Below are 18,945 nucleotides of genomic sequence, written 5' to 3' on the forward strand. Positions count from 1 at the left end.
CAATCTATCTTGATCAATAAATTTATGTTTCTTCATATTTTATTTGTGATTTTAATTTATTTTCTGTCACTTTAAAATTTGTTGCAAACAGTATCAAAGATTAGAAATAGAATGCCATTTTTCGTTTGGTCTTTTTGTGTTGAATATTTTTGGGTGTGGAGACTATGGACACTATCGATTTCTCTCAACTTAAATTTTATTATATCAAAGTAAGAACTAGCTGCGGTCTTACAATCTTGATCACTTTTGTTGTTTGCTTCAAATGGACCACCTCTATTTATAGGTGGTGATTGAAGAATCTAGAGAGATACATACTACTCTCTTCTAAAATATTCTTAACAATCTTTTTCTAGACCTATCTTTTCTAGACCACATTTCTAGACTATTCTATCTAGAATACTCATTCTAGAGATCTTTCTTCGATTCTCCATAATTCTGAAATATTCTAGATTTTTCTTGAATTATCTTAAGTAATAATTAAGTTGGTTGGTTTTATTTTGTGAAGAACAATTCTAGCAATTCAACTAGTACATGTTAATGTCCTTTATTCCGATATATAAAATCGGCGGCGCTTGACTAGAGCATATATTATTTAAGTTGTACATACCAATAATTGATTTTGATAGGACAAAAATATTTAAATGTCCATGCAAAATTTTAGCAAAACAAATATGGAAAAAATATATAAAAAAAGACATAAATATTTAATATGATATAATCAATTGATCTAATTCACAATTAATTGACCTAATTCACAAAAGTAGTTAAACAATCCACTAAATATAAAAGAGAGTACATAATGAGAAATAACCTGATAAAATTCACAACATTATTAGTGATAAGATAACACTTGTCACTTTTATCTTATAAATTCTTCCCTTAAAAGAAATTTCAAAGTGCTTATGACTACGTATTGAATGTTACCAAGTTAGAAAAACTATTTATAGAATGATAAACATTTTTCTACCCAAAAAGAATTGTTTTTTTTTAATTTTAGAAAAAGAAAACTCAATTATTATTATAAAAAAGTCAGAAACCCAATAAATTTAAAAGTTTTCTAGCTAGGTTGTTAGTGTATTTATTTATTTATTTATTTATTTTTAGTTTCTCCCCATTCGCGCTAAAGTTAAAAGATATTAAAAGAGGGTCGATTTATTTTTATCGAGCACCACCTTAGGACGTCTTGCAAACGCCTGCAACACTCAGCCTATCTTACTCACACAGATTTGACTAAGTATAGAAATACTTATGCAACAAAGTTAAACAGCGAACATAATGTATAGGAACTCGTCCCAACCTTTATTAATCTTATAATTTATACAAAAGGAAGGCTTCACGAATTTGTCTAAGGCCAGAATCACACTCTATAGCCTTAAACGAAATTTTCACCTTTATAAAATTTCTGCACATGACAGTTACATGCGGCAGTTACAAATGACACATGTCCGATACTTGTCATCACAGGATTCAAACTAAAGTTTCCAACAGCTATATTTCTAACAGATAGAATCTAATTCAAATTACATCCTTATCCACACGAAATATTAATATTCTAACACTTATAATATTTCAGGTTACATTCCAACACTTAGAATATTTCAGCCAGCTTCCAATACTTAGAGTATTTTAGCTTCCCTCCAACACTTAGTTTTATTTCAGCAATTCACGTGAAATGCCTTTGTTTTTGTCATCGTCAAGTCTTTACAGTTGTGCCTTGTCAAGCCAACACGCTGCCTTGCCGATGACTCTAGCCCGTACGTAAGCCTTGCATGTTCAAGTTGTTTTGCCAACACCCAAGCACCTTGAACCTGTGTTGCACTGTTTTGCCCCCATTCATGTCAAGACTAATGCCCAAGTCCTTGACATGTCTGCACATAGTTAGATCAAGTAATTTACGGGTCTAACAGATATTTACTAAAGTTTATTCACACAATTTATGTTGGTTTAGTTCTATATGTTCCTTTCTCCTTTCACTTTCTCCATTTATTTAATGTGAGGTTTATATTGGTTTGTATTTCTGTTTGTTTTTTTTCTCCTTTCTCTTTCTCCATTTATTTAAAGTTGTCTTTTATACTTCTACTATCTAAACCAGTGAATTGGTTTGTATTTATGTTTGTTTTCTTTCTCCTTTCTCTTTCTCCATTTATTTAAAAGTTGTCTTTTATACTTCTCCTATCTAAACCGGTGAATTAATCAATTTATACTCAAAGAGTAAAAATCACAGCATACAAATTCAAGTTATTGCATATAAATGAGATTCAAAAATGAATGTGTAATTTAAATAATATTTGATAATATCCTCTTGGGTACTATACAACCATTAAGTGGCCATCCTTTTGGAGAACTGGGATTTAATTAACGAAAAATTATGTGGTTAAATAAATTTATATTACTTAATTACTCATCATAGCTATAGTTTGCTAAATTTACTATTCGCGACTAATATTATACATTAATTACGTGGGCTGACTTCGAGATTGTATAATTAGTCACATTTGTATATGTACAATACGCCTATATATACAAATACATATGTATAATATATAACTATCTAATGGATATACATATACAATTCACCTCTCTTTCACTCGCATCTCGCCTCCCTTTCCCAAACTCGCTTGTCATATATACAAATGCATATGTATGATATACAATTATCACCGATATACATATATAATTCACCTTTCTCCCACTCTCTACCCTCTCTCGGTCGCCTCTCTCCTCCCTCTCTTAATCTCGCTCACCTCTCTCATCCTACCTATCTCCTCCCTCCCGCAAATCTCGCTTGCCATATATACAAATTCATATGTATAATATACAATTATCTAACCGATATGCATATAAAATTCACCTCTCTTCCACTCTTTGCCCTTTCTCGCTCGCCTCTCTCCTCTCTCTCCTAGTCTCGCTCACCTCTCTCCTATCTATAACTGTAGCTACAATTGTAATTATCAAATTATGGAGAGTAACTAGGTTATTTTTGAGTGGCTATATGTGAAAGTTCCTCATTATTTAATTCCTCCTCCAACAGTTTAATTAGTAGCGTGATAGAATTATGTGTTAGCATCCACATGTTTTAAATAATTTTTGGATCAAATTAATCGGTGACCCCTAAAGTTTGCATCAAATTTCACTTAGACACTTCAAATGGGTGGTGCTCATTTTAAACACCTTATGTAGGGTTCCGTCATGTCATTTTGACACTTTTTACAATGAGTAAAAAGTTGAAAGAGAGTGTAATACACTCGTTGATGACGTGGCAAACAAACAATAATCTATGTGTAATTCTAATAAAAAATCAATTATTTGTGAGAAGAAAAGTGGAAAAGGAAGAAAGAAAGAAAGAGAATAAATATGAAATATGAGCGTTTTGGTGTCCATTTTTCAGGTAAAAAAGAGGTGGTTGTAGATTTAAAAAAGTAATATGATGAAAAAGAAGAAGAAAAATGACTTGAAAACAGATTTGAAAAAAAAATTCGCCTTTCGTTGAAAGAGTTTAAGCTTTAAAAAATGGTGAGAACTGGTAGCTTAAAAAAGGGAGAAGAAAAAGTAATAAAATAAAAATTGGTTAAATTGAGTCTTTCATACTCTATTGTTAAGTATATTACACTCACTTTGACATGTCAACAAAAACTTTACATGAAGTGTCTAAAATAAATATCATTGGTTAAAATATCGAAGTGGAACCTAGTTTCTATTTCTATTATATAGAAGAGTGAAGTGGAGTACGATTAAGGGCAAAAATGTAATTTTACGCTAACAAAAATCTATGAAGTAAGATAATAAATAATTCTAAAATTATCTTTCTACATGAAGTGAATAATGATCAAGAGCAAAAATGTAATTTCACGCTAACAAAAATCTACCAAGAATGATAACAAAAAAATTAAACAGTTCTAGAAACATCTCAAGTTATTGTTATTACCATTAACTTATTTTGTTATTACTTCACTTTCTTTTTCTTTTCTTTTGTGACTTATTGTGATATTCATTATACTTATAAAAAAACCTACTTCTTATATAAAAATATCATTAATTAATAATTATTTCAATTTTAATTTTGGCTCTAATTAATACACTTGAAAATAAATTAGTGTGATAAAATTAATAATATATATTAGATTGAAATTAAAGAAAAAGATGTTAAAAAGTAACTTTACAAATAATAATGAATAGGATGATATATTTGTATTAAAGATGACCAACAATAAAATGTAATTTTATTCTAACAAAAATTTATCAAGAATAAATAATTTTAGAAACATCTTTGTATATGCGAAGTGAATGATAACCAAAGGTAAAAATGTAACTTTATGCAAACAAAAATTTATGAAGAATGATAACAAGAAACTTAAATAGTTCTAGAAACATCTTTAGTTATTATTATCAGTATTACCTCATTTTGTTATTTCTTCATTTTTATGAGTTATTGTGATATCTACTTATTATATGAAATTAAATAAATAATGATTATGCTTAGCTCTTAATAATTATATATCAAGTATAATATTAGGTGAAACCAATCAAAATTAAAATTAAAATTTATATGTATTTATAAATTATGTGTATTGAAATATTTTTTTTTTAATTTTGTGATCTTAAATATGCTATATAAAAAAAATTAAAATTCAAAAGTTATTTTCATTTTGAAATAAAATAAAAAATAAGTTCATATAAATCGAAAAGGAGGGAGTCATATATTAAAAATGAAATATATATGTGTTATTATTGAAATGAGCTTTCATATATTATTATTTTTTTAAAAAAAATTGTTTGACTTCCTTCTATTAATTTTTTAAAAATTGTTTTAAAGATTTAAACATTTTAATATAGAAATATAATGATTTGAAAATTTTAATTCTTCGTTTTAGTTACTAATTTTTTACATATTTGAAAATTACATAAAAAAAAAAGCTCAAAAAAGCAATGTAATAGTTTAATATATTTTTAGAAAAACATAGTTAAAAAATATAATAAAATTTGGTTGACTACCTTATTTTAGTCGAAACAAAAAAAATTACATATCTTGTTTGAAAATAACGTAAATGACAACTAAAAATATGTGAGAATCATATAAGAAATTTCTTTTACTTTTCTAAAACACTTGTATCACATAAATAAAAAAATGGAATAACATATATTATTTGAAAATAACGTAAAAGGTATATAAATTTATAATTTAAAATAATTTTTTAGAGAACACATAAAAAATTTAGTTCACTTTATCAAATTTTATTTGTATCATTTAAGTTAAAAAAATTATTAACATATAATATCTAGTACCAATCTGAAGCTTCCAAACATTGTGTGGTTGATTACACTTCCAAGTTTGAAGGAGACAGAAAATTGACTGTGACCTAACTATGAAAAATTGGTGTACCATATGACAGCCTTCATGTGGTCTTGTCAGTAGTCACACATAAAAACGTGATTTTGCACGAAAAGTTTTAACATAAGCAGAGGCACAACCACTAAAATTGCGTGAGTCTCGATTAATATTTTGACATTTGGAATTTTTGATTGTGGACCATGTACTTTGCAAATGACGTTCTGAGTTTGGAATTTAAATAAGTTGCGAAAAAATAAAAATATTAAAATAAATCACAATTTAGAAAGTAAAAGATAAAAAAAATTGTATGGGTCTTGAATGTATTTTTGAGTTCGTTATTTAAATAAATTAAAAAAAAAATATAATCAAAATAAATTACAATTTTAAAAAGTAAAGGATAAAGAAAATTATGTGAATCTTGAATATAATTTTTTATTTTTGTATAACAAAAAGACTTAGAGATTTTCAGGAAGAAGAGACAAGCAGGGAATGTGGGGTTTTGAAAAAGAGGTGGAGGGATTTGAAGAAGGAGAAGAATAAGGTAGGTGGATTTTTATTTTTTTGTTGTTTTCATTGTATACGTAGCGGGACCTTTTTCTTTTTCAAAAAGAAAAAATGTATATGCCTTCAATTTTTTTTTTGTCACGTCATCTTTTAACGTGATATTAAATTCATTTGAAATGAGTTAGGGGTAAATAATTATCCGTAAAGTTAAATTGCTAAAGCGAATTATGCGGACATGTTCAGGGAGAAGGGGGGAATTTATGTATTTTCCTTAATAAAAATAAATAATTTTTTTAATAAACTTGTGATTTAAAATAAATTTTTAATATTTGTGTTGCTGTGAATCATTTCACTAAGCGTAAGAATTTTATTTTTTAAAATTAAATTGTTTCTTACTATAGTAAGGTGAAATTTTCAAATTTTTTTTAAAATTAAATTGTTTCTCGCTATAGTAAGGTGAGATTTTCTTAGACAAACTAAAGAGAAAAGAGTGTCATATAAAATGTAATAGAGTTACAAATTACCCAGAAAAATAAACATATTCTAGTTTATCAGCTAACATAGCTATAGTTTGAATTAATTACGACTCGCAGCTTGATTTTAGTTGTAATTACGCGCGCACGCACAAACACAAATATAATTAGTTTCTAAATAATTATCTGACAGATACATATATACAACTCACCTCTCTCCACTCTCTGTCCTCTCTTGCTCATTTATCTTCTTCTTCTTTCAATCTCGCTCGCCTATCTTCTTCCTCTAACATGTAGCTATGAATAGCAATTTTAACAAACTATAACTATGAAATATAATTTAATTAATTTTTAGTGCCTAAATGCAAAATTCCCCTTATTTATATCGTTCATTTTAACGTATGTACGCAGCTTCTTCTCTAGATACGTAGAATATTCTTGCTTCCCAATGATGTATCGAAGATTAGAACTAGAATGCCATTGTCCTTTTGGTCTTTTTGTTCGTTTTGTTTTGTGAAGAATAATTCTACCAATTCAACTAGAAATATTAAAGTCCTTTATTCCGAGAAATTGGAATATAAAATCGGCGGTACTTTACTAGAGCATATACTATTATAGTTCTACATATTAATAATTGAATTGTCATGATAAAAATAATTAAAAGTCATGCGAAATTTAGCAAAATAAATCTTACAAGATCAATATATTAAAATTATACAAATATTTAGCATAGTTCAATCAATTAACCTAATTCACAAAATGAGATAAGTAATCTACTATATATAAAAGAGGGTACAAAATATCACGAAAGATATCCTCACAAAATTCACTGAGAATAAAAAGAGATTCGCGTAATTAGTGATAAGGTAACACTTATGACTTGTATCTTACAAATTTTCTCCTTAAACAAAACTCTCAAAGCACTTATAATTACGTTGTAAGAAGGAATGAAACTTTATTTATATAATCATAAACATTTTTCTACCAAAAAAAGGACTAGCCAAATATGAAAAAGAAAATTATATTTTCCTTTTAGAAAAAGAAAAATTCAATTATAATAAGAAAATCTTTCTCCAATTTGTTTGAAGTATCGAGTTTAACTCAACCCCAAAGCTAGCTCATGAGAAAAGGTTCGTTTAAGTCCATATAAGGAAATCAAAATTTTCATCCCTCTACCGATATGACACTTCTTAACAAGTTCTCTTTTATTTTTGCCTATCTAAATGTATCATTTTAACTCAAAAAGAATAAAAACCAAAGCAAATAAATTCAAGTTTATATAAATGAAATTCAAAATGAATGTGTAATCTAAATAATATTTAATAATATTCTCTTGGTTATACTACGCGTTGTCATCATCCTTTTGTAGATGACTCCTCTTCCAACGTACGGTTTGTGTTTGTATCCACACACACGCTTTAAAACATTTTAGCCTCACAACATTGTGTGGTTACACTTTCAATTGCTTGAAGGGAGACAGACAATTGACTATGCAAAATTGGAGTACCATATGAGACCACTTATTCTTTTTCTGTGCTTTGTTCTAGGATATATTTTGAGAGTTACTACCTGGGACCAATACATGTCTTGGCCAATTCTAAATTCAAAGGATATAACATATGCTCTTATCTAATATATATGTATAAATATGAGTCCAGAACTTAAATAAGTAAAAAAAAAATAAATGTAATCAAAATAAGCCACTATTTTAGGAAGTAACTAAAATAGGTTTAGTGGAAGAAAAATTTCATTTTATTCAATATTCTAAACGTTTTCTGCTAGTCTCATAACGTATATATTTTGATATATAACAGAACTATTTATTACACTTTGTAAAGAATAAATTTTTTCTTACACTCTATAAAGAATAAATTTTTCTTACACTTTATGAAGTGGAACTTTTTATTAGACTTTATAAAGTAGAAAAAAATCTTACACTTGGAGCAAAATTTTTATCTTGCTGAGATAAACAGCTGCAAATATATAATAATAATAATAATAATAATAATAATAATAATAATAATAAAAAATAATAATAATAATAATATCATATAAATTAATAAATAATTGACAAAATCAACAAATAATAATCGAAATATAATTATTGAGCATTATCAGTCACTTTCATTGATAGTTTCGTTCAAATCAAAATCATATCGACCGGTAAAACTATTTTGATAATGAGTCATGTTAGGAAATCAGTAAATTGAGTTATCGAAAATTCTTCAACGCTATTACAATTTTCTAATCAAGGATGGGGATTGACCGATAAAGGAGAACGTTGTTGACTAGTCTTAGGGTCCTTTCTAACATAGATTTCAAGTATTGTTAACTTGATTGATCTATGTAGTCATTTGGAACACTCAAAAAGTTGGTCACGATTCGTCATTATAAATAATTCACTCTCCAAAATACTTGTCCTTGTGATAAAAATGAAGTAGGATATTTTCTAACTATAATCAAATTATAATTAGTAGTACTCCACTATTTATATCAATGCTTTTATAAATTGATGAAAGTAATTTATGATATCGAATATTGGTTGAATATTTAGCATTGTATTTGGGAGGACAATTACAATAAATTGTATTTCCATCACGTATAATTTCGCTATTTCAATAAATCGAAACTCTAACTTTTGAGGTAGAGGACATTTTTTTGTGATTGAAATGAAGAAAAATAGAAGATTAAAAATGTTGAAGATGCTATGTTTGAATGTCCTTAAATAGAGCTTGGAGGAGTTTTCAGGAAAAAAAAATACATCATGTAATATTTTTTTCCGTTTTTATGATCTGTCAAATTAATATAATTATATGACAAACACTACAAAAACTTCATAAAGCTAAGTTTAAGAAAAAATTTCACTTTAATTTACAAAGTGTAAGAAAAACTTACACTTCATAAAGTGTAATAAACAATTCTGCTATATATTAAAAAGATACGTTGTGAGACTAAAGGGAAATGTTTAGAATATTGAATAAAGTGATTTTTTTTTCTTCTACAAGCCTATTTTAGTTACATCTTAAAATAGTAGCTTATTTGAGTTATTTTCATTTTTTTATGGCTTATTTAGCTTTCAAACTCTATAAATATAATGTGTATTTATAATATAATATAATATAATGAGAAAGTCTTTCTAGGTTCACCTACTTCCCTTAAAACATATGTAAAGACTTATAATGGACGCTTTTTTTTTAATTACATTATTATTATTTTTTTGTTGGCCATGATGGCCTTTTAGTAATCAAAAACTAAAGGCGTAGTCTCTACAAAAACAAAGATAATTAAAGAATTTTTTTTAACAATAGCAAACATAATAGATATATTTTAAGGGTTATACTATAGTTTCCAAAATTATGTCCTGTAACTATATTTATGTATGTTTATATATTTTGGCTGCGAATATTAAAATAGGATAAGTGTATACAAATTTTATACTTATATATTTAGAAATTTTTCAAAACTCCATTTGTATATTTCACTTACCAGTATATAAACAGAGTAACTTATTACAATTTTTTCATACATCACATATAGCATGGGTAAACATATACAAAATTTTGAATTTATACAACCAGAAATTATATAATAAAAATTATAAATTTATACAAATCAGACGAATAACAAAATTAGGAAGAACTATAGCTGCAAATTAAAATTTCTCTAAGCAGTAGCTATAACACATAGTATGATCTAAATGTTTACTATTCTATATACTTTTCACAAAAAAAAACAAATAAAATAAAGCCTAATACTAACATAAAAATTAATGTGCATCTTGCATAAATCCAACTACTTTGGATTCTAATTACTAGGATTCCTAATAGTTTGTAATATTACTTTTAATATCATATTTAGGCCTGGAGATATATATATCATTAATTGCTAGATGCAAGTATTTGACGATTTTAAATATCGAGATACATGCTTCATTAATTTAAATGGACAATTAATTTTGTTAATATTAATCAAATCTTTTAATATAAGGTGTAAATCAATGAGTGTATCCATGTTTAAATAATTTCATTTTATCACGCTTTGAAATAATAAATTTATTAATATCATTAATAAAAGACAAAACATGTATATTTTAGTTATATAATCTGATTAATTTCATTTTATTACTCTTAAAATAATATATATTCATTAATTTGATGTATCTATTATAAGAATATGATGTATCCAACAAAATAAATACTTAGAAATATGAGTATACAATATCTAGTACTTTAAAGGAAAAATTACATAAATTAGTACATTTTAATAAATAATTACTGATTTTAGCAATACTTTTTATTTATTACCATTTATAACAATACTATGTCAAATCTGCAATATGAATTAAAAGTGAATTATGTATGCAATATATATGAATTATAATTGTTTTTTGAAATATATTATGTTTGTTTGGTAAAAATTTGACACATTGTATTATAAGTGTATTAAAATGTGTGATAAATGTATTATCCATTATTAAAATTTGTATTATATATGAATAATAAATTCTTCTTTGTAATATGTATTAAACTTGTATTATAAATGAATTAAAAGTGATCAAGTGAATAAAAGATATTATTGCTATAAATGGTAAATATTTTTCTATTTTTGTATATTTATGTAAGTTTCCCTACTTTAAATTCATAAATCTTGTTGACACCCAATTTTTGACCCACGTTGGTATAAATTAATTATCGAGCTTCGTGAGTTTTTCAAATTATTTAAGTTAATTAGTTTTATAAATCTTGCGAAAATTAAAAAAAATAAAATATATATATACATATATATGTATATGTATATGTATATATGTATATCTTAAGTTTAGAAAGTATTCTATTAAACTAGTTTACTTTAAATCACGACTATATTTTGAATCATTATTTTATAATTTAAATAGTTGTGTTACCAAAAAAATGGGCTAGTTAATAAATTTATACCCAAATTCGTTTCTAAATCAATTGGCTATTATTTAAATTGAACTTTTTTTCCATTCAATTTAGAAGAGCCAAATTTGGGCCCCTGACCTTATTCCAATCCCAGGCCCACTTTCGTTTACTCACTCCCAGCCCAAAACCCCTCTTCCACTTTAAATCTTCAACCCAACTTTTAATTCCAGCCCAAACCCACTAAACTTAATTCCCTTCAACCCAAATTAATCCCAACATTTACCAGGCCCACTTCACCACCAGTACCGGCGGCCCATTTCCTTTTGTTTATTCGTAGGCCCACTCCACCCCATCCCCTCTTCCCAATCCCTAAATCGACCCAACCCAATTATTCCCTTTCCGACCCAATACACCCCTAACCCCACCCAACACCCATCCTACCCGACCCCAAATCCCCTTTCTCTTCCCTTCCCTTCGTCCCAAAACGCCCAAACAGGGACGCTGCACAGACACGGAGCAGAAACCCACAAAAACCAAAAATGGAAAACCCCTCTCTCGCTCCGCGTCTCTCCCCCACGCACAGCCCCCCTCTCTCACCCCTCTCGATGCGTCTCCTCACGCGTCTCTCTCTCCTCCTCTCTCACGCGACCTGTGCAACGGCTTTGGAGCCGTTTCCTTCTGCAAACCGTACGTACGCGCAGGCCTGGCAGCAAGGAAGGCTGCAAGCTCGTCCTTGCGATGCGGATTTGCGCCACGTAGCTCGCAAGGACGTTGAAACAATCTCGTCCCTCCACCTCTCTTCCCGCTCGAATCATCCTTCCGGATAAGGGAGGGAATTCGAATTTCAAACTCGAAATGGGCCTCAAATCGTCCCTCCGGCCCCTCTCCCTCGAAAAACCCTAGTTTCCTCTATAAATACCCCCTCCGAAGACGTTGAAAGGGGTTGGGGAAAAAATTTTCAGTTGAAAAAATTTGGAGCAGTGAAAACTCGTGATTTAAGAAATTTGCAGACGACACTGAATCCCGCCTGGCCTTCATTTTCTCTTCTTGTTTCGCCTCGTTGTTTGGGGTTTGCTGTCGAGTCGATTCCTGAGTCTAATTTCGGAGTGATACTCTGCCTGAAGCCTGAGTTCCGTTCGTGTTCGAGTGGTTTCGGATTGGTCGAAGTCTCGTTGCTCGCTGCTCGTCGTCTCAGTCTTGCTGCTTTCGAACAGGTAAATTTCCTCGCTGCCTTCTACCATCTCTTTGTTCTCTTCTGTTTCGAAGTGGTTCTTCGTTGCTTTGACGTTTAGTGAGTTGCTGTAAATCGATTGCTGGTCTATCGCTTTTGCACTGGGTCAAATATGTTGGAATACGCTAATGTTGAGTATACGTGGTTTGTTCGTATGTGAATATAGTAGATTGTATTTGTTGGTTTGTTTGAGTTCGAGTCACATCGCATATCGTGGTCGGTTTTGGTTACACTTGTTGTTTGCGTCGTTTCGTCTGAATCTCAACTGAAAGGGTCGCTTATAGTAGTGTTGCGAGCTGCATTTTGCTTATTGATTAGCTGAAGTTAAATGATGAAATCTGTTTTCGAGTCCATGTTCTCCGGCTGCCGCTTCTTTTGTTCTTTTGTTTGAAGGTTCTTGACGTTTCTCATCCCAAATTCATGATCCCGTTTCAGTGATATCCCCATCGACAGGCTAGGAAAGTTATAGTTCAGTTGTGAAGCTGGAAATCATTTTCCATAGACTTTTTTTTTATTTACTAATCTGACCTATGATTTGTTTATTACTTTCATCATTCGAAATTGCAACCATGATGTATTTGTTGTTTACGCGCATATTTGGTGGCTTTTACTTAATAAAATTGGTCGTTTAGTTACATAGGCGGACTCATCTTCCCTGGATGATGGAATGTCCGTTTATGATGGCTACGTTATTCTCTTCTTCTGCTGTATGTTTCGTGTTCCTGATTGCCTTCTAGTTCGGCTGTCTAGCATCCGAATGGCCGTAGTTTTGTTAGTTTATTCGGAATTTGTAATGTTGAGTAGATATCACCTTCTTAGTTCTTTCATCACCAGTTTTAGATCTAAGCAAGCTATCAGTGTCTCAAACTTACCTATCGATACATTTTGCTATTATGAAAGTGTAGTGGAGGTCTACATCATTGCATATGATGGCTGTTTCAGTGTATATGTGCACCGTATATCCCTGTTGTTGTTTATTGGTTGCGATTTCTCTTTCACGTCTTAGTTCTGAGAATTGAATTGGAGTCTCTTGTTTCCTCTAACTCAATTTCGCATACTTCTGCTTTATTCCCGTTTTATTCAAGATGTTTGTTAATGGTTCTTTATGCATATGCTAATCCCCTCGTCATCTTATTGCATGTGAAATCATTCGCGAGTCCCTATGGACTTCATTTCTAGCTTGCACGTCCTCGTTGAGCCGTAAAGGCTCAAAATTTCATCGAGTCGAAGCAACGAGCGGAATTCGAAATTTCGTGGAGATTGAAGAAGAGCCGAAGCGGATTAGAAGATTCCTTCATTTAACATTTTGTGTTATTACTATCTTTGTAACGGGCATGAGCCCTCTTGTCGTCTTTTACTTTCTTACTTATTTGTATGTTTAGATTAGGACAGGTGAATGGGTCAAAACCCAAAAACAGGTGGGTCCAAGTTTCGGTCAAGGCGAACAGAACCCGAAAACTTGGACCCAAATCTCTCTCTCTCTCCCTCTCTCTTTATTAGTTGCTTACATTTTTTTTGCTCAAATGCCGTTAGTCTAGGATTAGAAAACTCCAAACCCCACCGAACGCCATTTACTTTATCGAATTTAAAACGTAAAATTAAATCTAAATTGATAGACGTTTCAAAAATTCGCAAGTCAAGCTTAGAGAGTTGAGGTTTAAAATAGTTTAACTAAGACGGAATCTCAAAAGATAAATATTTCAAAATTTGCAAAGTTTGGTTAAGTAAATTCTGATAAAGTTTAAAACTTCGATTTGTAAAAGTTAAAACAAAATAGTCAAATATTGTTAATCGCTGGAAACCGTAAGTTAGCGGAGTGTCTTAGGTGCCTTACACCTTCCTAAGACGCTAATAGGAATCCTGAACCCTCAAAATATTTTCAAAACGATTTTTCTGTTTAAGTTGTTTTGGAAATAAGTTTTCTTGATTTTTCTCAAAAATTAAGTGGCGACTCCTAAAAGTTGAAAATACCTCTAAAAAATAAATATTAATTTCAAACGTCATATCCAAAAATATATATCTCGATAACATGGTAAATATATACATCTAATTATGTGTATCTAAGTACTGACACATAAATTTAGAACAAATCACGAAGATATATTTTATTAGATACATATACAGCTACCCTTCGTATCTCTCTCCTCCTCTTCACAAGAGACCAACACCACCTCGGTTGCTCGTTTTCTCGCCCACTCTTCTTCTCACCCTATCAAATAATGAAAGGAAATCAAAATCACCTTTAACTTTATTTTATTGGTTGACTTTACTCATGCTGTTAAAAGCAAATAATTTTTACCTTTGCCATCAATAAACTTAACAAATATACCCCTTCTTGAATGCAAACCTCAAATCAATTAAAATTATCCGATTTTTTTTACTTAACTTATTAAATTTTTATTCGATCCACTTAATAATATAATTCATTTCTTTTATCCAACTCAGCTTTGTTTTTCCCAACATCACCACTCCCACTCAATTCGTTGAAAAATGTATGGCCACTGTGTCGACGGTCATTAACAAAAATTATACTTTAGAATATATCATTGTCATATTAAAAAAAATGATATATTAAAAAAAATGATATAACCATTAGCTTAATAACTGTAATATTAAATTATTGCGGTCACTGGATTATTAAAAATTGACGTGTTACAACCATGAAAAATTGTGGCAGTAGGACAAAGATAATATCATACTTAATATTATTTATTGTTAGAATAATGTTCATTATCATACATTTTAACTCTTCAATACATAATAATATATTCTAGTAATTTTGACCCTTTTCCTAATAATGAAACAAGACAAATAATAAAGTAAAACTAAGAAGGCCGGCCCTAAAGTCACTGGCCCATCAACAAATAATACTTGGGAAGATAGATTTTATCTATCTAATATGTATAGATGTGCTTGTTTAGTTCCAAGGCTATCCATAAAAACCGTTGACCCTTTCATCGACTACCTTTGGGTAGATATCGCACTACCACACTGGGAGCCTCTTCCCATTGCATCAACTAATAAACCTTAAGTCATCTGAATCCTTTTATAATTGTTCGCATAATTCATTTAGAAATCTTAATTACAGTTAGTTAATTACAGTTGGTATCTGCACAAATTAGTACTGTTCTGAACTTCTGATAGATGGACATCGCGGTACTTGAACCAATGAGGCCCTCAAAGAAATTTTATTGTACTAGACACATTGTTGTGCAGCTGCTTTTCTTATAATTCAAGTTTTCTTTTTTTTAAAAAAAAGTTAAAGACAAGGCTTTAGAAAAGAAAAAAAGGTTGACCCTCACTATAGACAGACCTTTAATAAAGCGATACAAAGAACTTATAATCGATATATAAACAGAGCCCCTTGATTAATGTAATCATGTGAACCTTACAAATGTAACTATAGTTTGTTATATTGTGAGAATTGCGGGGTTTATCTCAAATATAAATTTTACTTCATTTGAATTTTAAACTTTAGTTTTGAATAAAACTGCATATGTTTTGTAGGAGTATTAAAAATCGGCATGTGTGAATTACTCGACTTTGTGGTGGTATCCTCAAACCTTTCTTATTTTCGTTTTCATGAGGCTAATTGAGTCCTATTTTTATTTTGCAGATTATTAAATTTTTAATAACGAATTGAACTATTCTGATCAGCTCCAACATTAGCACACAAGGAAAACAATATTCATATAACTTTGTTACATAAGGATTAAAACAAATATGATGGATTACAAAACAAATACCCAAACTAAACCACATTCTGGAGCCAGTGATTCTTTTATTTTGAAGAAAACATGAAGCAACTAGTCGTGAGATAAGTTACTTAAAATTTCCGAATTTTTCACATAGAAGCCACTGAAGTGGGATTAACCCTGCTACAAACATCACGAATTTCCAATTGAGCGCCCGCGGAGGGGGGCAAGTCTCCCATCTTGATCATGGCAGCAGCAAAATCTCCAAGGAAAACGTTAACATCGTTGCTATAATCCGTTACAAAACCAGCAGTTGTAGCATCCCCGGTCAAAACTTGATCTGAAAACATTATGCCTTGGTTGCTGTTTAAGTTATCGTAGTAAACTTTGTCGAACATAGTAGGAGTAGTATCCAATTGTTGCAAATCAGAATCAGTTAGCGTGGCGGAGCAGTTGCATTGGAGTTGTGCGGCAGGATTAACGTTACCGCTGGTGCAAACTGTGGAACACCTGGCGAAACCTACCGTGTGTGCACCAGCTAGTGCAACCATTTCACGGAGGCTGAAATTTTTGTCGCTGAATTTCTGGATTTGGACTGTTAGGTTGTCGAATGGAGCTGGAAGTTGATTTATAGCACCACTGAAGTTGGCCGTTCTAGCATCGCTTCTCCCTAATGCAACGTTATAAGTTTGTCCTCCTAACTGTCAAATACCAATAAAACAGAGTTTGAGTTAGCCCAAGTCAATTTCTTTGTCATATTATCATAACCTAAATAAATACAATTCTTGATCTATTAAATGTTGGACGCCCACAGGCAAGGTGTCACAATTTCCACATTGATTGTGGATGTGGAATTTGGTCATCTCTTTGAACATTTCTCAACCTCCACGATGACTTTAGAGTTGGATTAAATATCCATTTGTTACTATTCATAACTAATTTTGGTAGAAATGATCAAACTGTAAAATGAATAATGGACTTACTTTAGCAACAGAATCACGAGCAGCAATAGCTAATATGTCAGCACAAGATACAGATACGTTGGGGCATGTGTTTATAACACTTTGTTTAGCTTGTGCTATTACTTCATAACCTCTGGCTGAGTTGGCGTTGGGTGGTGAGTTTTGTTCCCCTGTAAATGTTCCATTAATATCATCTAGCAGAATACCTCCATCACAACCCTTATTTTTCGTAATTAAAAAAAACGAGAGAGGAATAATTAGTCAAATACATAAATCAACTGCAGAAGATTTAAAATAAAATAAAACTGGAAAGCAGACTAGACTTTTCAAAGTTTTTGGAGTTCATGTAGAAGCAAATGTGTGCAAAGATATTTTACTTGGCGGGGAGTTTAAAAGAAAAAGTATTTTTTTTAATATTTGCGATCTAAAACAACAAGTATAGCATATTTATGACTATGACTCTATGCATAATAATCTTAGTTTGGAGTTCGTACCCTCAAATCTTTCACATTGTTTTATGGTCCACAATCACTTTCAACAATTTATTTATTTATGAAAGAAAAATATGATCATAGGGCCAGGTTTTATTAATAAGAGGAAAAGGACTCGGATTCAATTTATATGCTACACCTAACATTGTACTCTTTTTAATCTGTCTTTAAACATAATATCTGTCTACTCTTTTCATTTCAATTTGTATTCAGTTATTTGACTGGATTGTGAGTTTAAGAGAAAATAAAAGAATTTCCAAATTTGTTTGAACAAGCAAACAATATTTAAGTGACTTCAAATAAGAATTTAAAACTAAAATTTATAAGGATAAATGTCAGTGTTATAGACAACTCAACTTGTAAAATTCTCATTTAATCCTATTTAGATGATTTATAGTCATGAAGTCTATATAGATAACTTGTTTTAAGCTCACAATACTTTCACAAAAAAAAATCCTCGTTTCTTAAATCCTGTGCATAATCAAATACGATAAAAAAGAGCGAAGGAAATATATATTTACATCAACGAAGCAGTCATGAAAGTGGAGACGAATGAGAGAAGCTCCCATGCGAGTTTCTGCATCAATAGCACTGTCCACAACTGCTCGTACAGCTGAGAAAACGCATGCCTCCGGAGTTAGTTGCTGTCTCAAGTACTTGTCTGAATTTCTCTTCTTATTATTATTTAAAGTTAAAATACTCGCTACGCCTGATTCCAACGAATCGAAATTCGGAGAAACATTTTTGAGGAGTGAACCGTTATTCATGATGATGGCTTCGTAAGTATTTTTATAAATAGCAACACCTGCAAGTGCAAGTGCCACAAAACTCAATGCAAGACTCAAATGACTCAAACGAAAACCCATCACTTAATTTAAATGTCTATCGAGGAAACAAAATAAAGGTTTTCGATAAGGATGATTTTGCTTTTACTTATGCCTCTATTTATAGGCAGGTGAAGACTTATAATTATTTGTCAACATTATTGTTATTATTAATTCAGCTTTGAATTATCGTGTAATTACAAACTGAGAATTGATGTTTCACGTGAAAGTGACTTTTCTTTCTTTTCTAAAGTTCTAGCTGTGTAACGTGTGATGTTCTCTTAGCTATATTTATCCGATAATTATGTCAAATGTCAATAATTTTCTTTCATGTTGTAGTCACAATATCGATTCTAAGAAAAAAGATAATTTCGAGGATAGATTTATGTTTCTTTTCTCATTTGGTGCAAAGATATTAGTTCTTAATCGACGTTGGTATATGAGTATATTTATTAACGATCCCTGCATTACTAGTTAAACCGAGTTTTTATAGGAAAATTTCAAATGAAAAGAGCTAATCAAAATTAAGGAATTAAGTATGGACAAATAAATC

The 18,945-nt window shown here is 30.3% G+C and overlaps 1 protein-coding gene across 1 annotated transcript; it reads right to left on the bottom strand.

Annotated features, from left to right (window-relative positions):
- Window positions 1–16,085: 16,085 nt before the first annotated feature.
- LOC107008798 (suberization-associated anionic peroxidase 1) lies at window positions 16,086–18,492 on the bottom strand. The gene is made up of 3 exons (XM_015207984.1): window positions 18,090–18,492; window positions 17,099–17,296; window positions 16,086–16,816 (listed from the first exon to the last, which is right to left on the bottom strand). The coding sequence occupies exons 1-3, from the start codon at window positions 18,432–18,434 to the stop codon at window positions 16,265–16,267; spliced, it is 1,095 nt and encodes a 364-aa protein (XP_015063470.1). The 5' UTR covers window positions 18,435–18,492; the 3' UTR covers window positions 16,086–16,264.
- Between the last annotated feature and the right edge of the window lie 453 nt (window positions 18,493–18,945).

Source organism: Solanum pennellii, chromosome 2 (genome assembly GCF_001406875.1).
Source record: "Solanum pennellii chromosome 2, SPENNV200".
Lineage (NCBI taxonomy): Eukaryota > Viridiplantae > Streptophyta > Magnoliopsida > Solanales > Solanaceae > Solanum > Solanum pennellii.